At 69.5% G+C, this 1,252-nt stretch overlaps 1 protein-coding gene across 1 annotated transcript in view; it reads left to right on the top strand.

Annotated features, from left to right (window-relative positions):
* Positions 1–902: 902 nt before the first annotated feature.
* The window catches only part of AURANDRAFT_68784 (hypothetical protein), a gene marked incomplete at both ends in the record, with an annotated part of 6,595 nt that continues 6,245 nt past the window's right edge, over positions 903–1,252 (top strand). The window contains one exon of the mRNA XM_009044512.1: positions 903–1,205. Within this exon, the coding sequence (XP_009042760.1) occupies positions 903–1,205 (303 nt within the window). The remainder of the gene's footprint in view (positions 1,206–1,252) is intronic.

Genomic DNA, 1,252 nt, shown 5'->3' with positions numbered 1-1,252 from the left:
GAACCGTCTCGAACCAGCCCGTGCGATGGGATGCCACCAGACTTGCAGCCGCGAATGCGAAGCGGCGCGCAATCGGGCCTGCTCAGCGCGGCTCGAGCGCGCGCACGAAGGTGCGCTGCACCGCGGCAGCGGAGAAATTTGGGATTCGTTTTCTGTTCTTGAACTCCGCTCCCACCATGAGGTTGTGGCAGCCTCATGCGGCCCCTACATCGTCGCAATGCTACCGATCCATGAGGTTTCGGTGGCACGACGTCCGCAGGCGTCGCGTGGGACAGTTCGCTCGCCGCGGCGCGGTCGACGTCTTCGGCTCGAGTGAATCATGCCCGCGAACCAGTCGCAGGTCTTACACGGCGAAGTTCCGCAGCGCGCTCTTGCTTCGCTTCGACAGGCCAGGCCTGGGCCCGTCGCCGGGTTCATGGAGTGCTCCTCGCGGTAGAGCGGATGATGGGCCCGACGAGAACTTCAAGTTCGCCAGGGCCAAAAAAAGACGCGTCTTCGGACGGTCTTCCAGCGGTGCCAGCGCGAGATCCACGTTATAGCCTTGAATTTTTTTCGCTCTTTATGGGTCCGGCATTCTACTTGACTCCGGTCCTGGGTTTTGTGTGGGACGCCGCCCCTGGAGGAGCCCTGCGGCAAGTCGGCAGCATCGACCAATCGTTCTCGATGTTTGCCTGAGGCGACGAAGTGCACTATCGATGCAGCCTGCCGGGACGCATGGCCGAGAGCCGAACAGCGGCACGTCGGTGCGCTGCGACAGTCCGCGGAGTCGCCGATGCGCGCGTCACGGCGTAGCGCTGCACGGGATGGCTCCTTGGAGCGGTGCATGCTGCCTTCCACGACCCCTCGTCCCCGACGTCGCTCCCGCTCGCGCTGTCGACGTCGTCGCCGTCGACACGTCCTAGGACGGCGGCGACTGCGGCTGCGAGGCCTGGCCCCTCGCGCGGGGCCACGCGGGCGGCCGCGGCGCGCCGGCGCCGTCCGTCGACGTGAGCCGGCAAGCGACGCGCGGCGGCCGCGCGGCGACGCGGCAGACCCACGTGCCGGACCGCCACCTCCGGGGCCTGCTGCCCGACGCGCTCCTCGACGCCTACGCCTTCTGGCGCAACGCCGACGACGCGTCGCTCTGCGGCTACGCGCGCGCGGCGCCCGCGGACGCCGTCGTCGTCGTCGCGCTCGACGGCGCGCCGGCGCGGCCGCGCGTCGTCGTGACGCGGCGCCGCGTCGAGCCGGGCGCCGGCGGCCCCGACGACGC

The sequence above is a fragment of the Aureococcus anophagefferens genome, assembly GCF_000186865.1.
Source record: "Aureococcus anophagefferens unplaced genomic scaffold AURANscaffold_380, whole genome shotgun sequence".
In the NCBI taxonomy this organism is placed as follows: domain Eukaryota; class Pelagophyceae; order Pelagomonadales; family Pelagomonadaceae; genus Aureococcus; species Aureococcus anophagefferens.
This window is presented reverse-complemented; position numbering and strand designations above follow the sequence as displayed.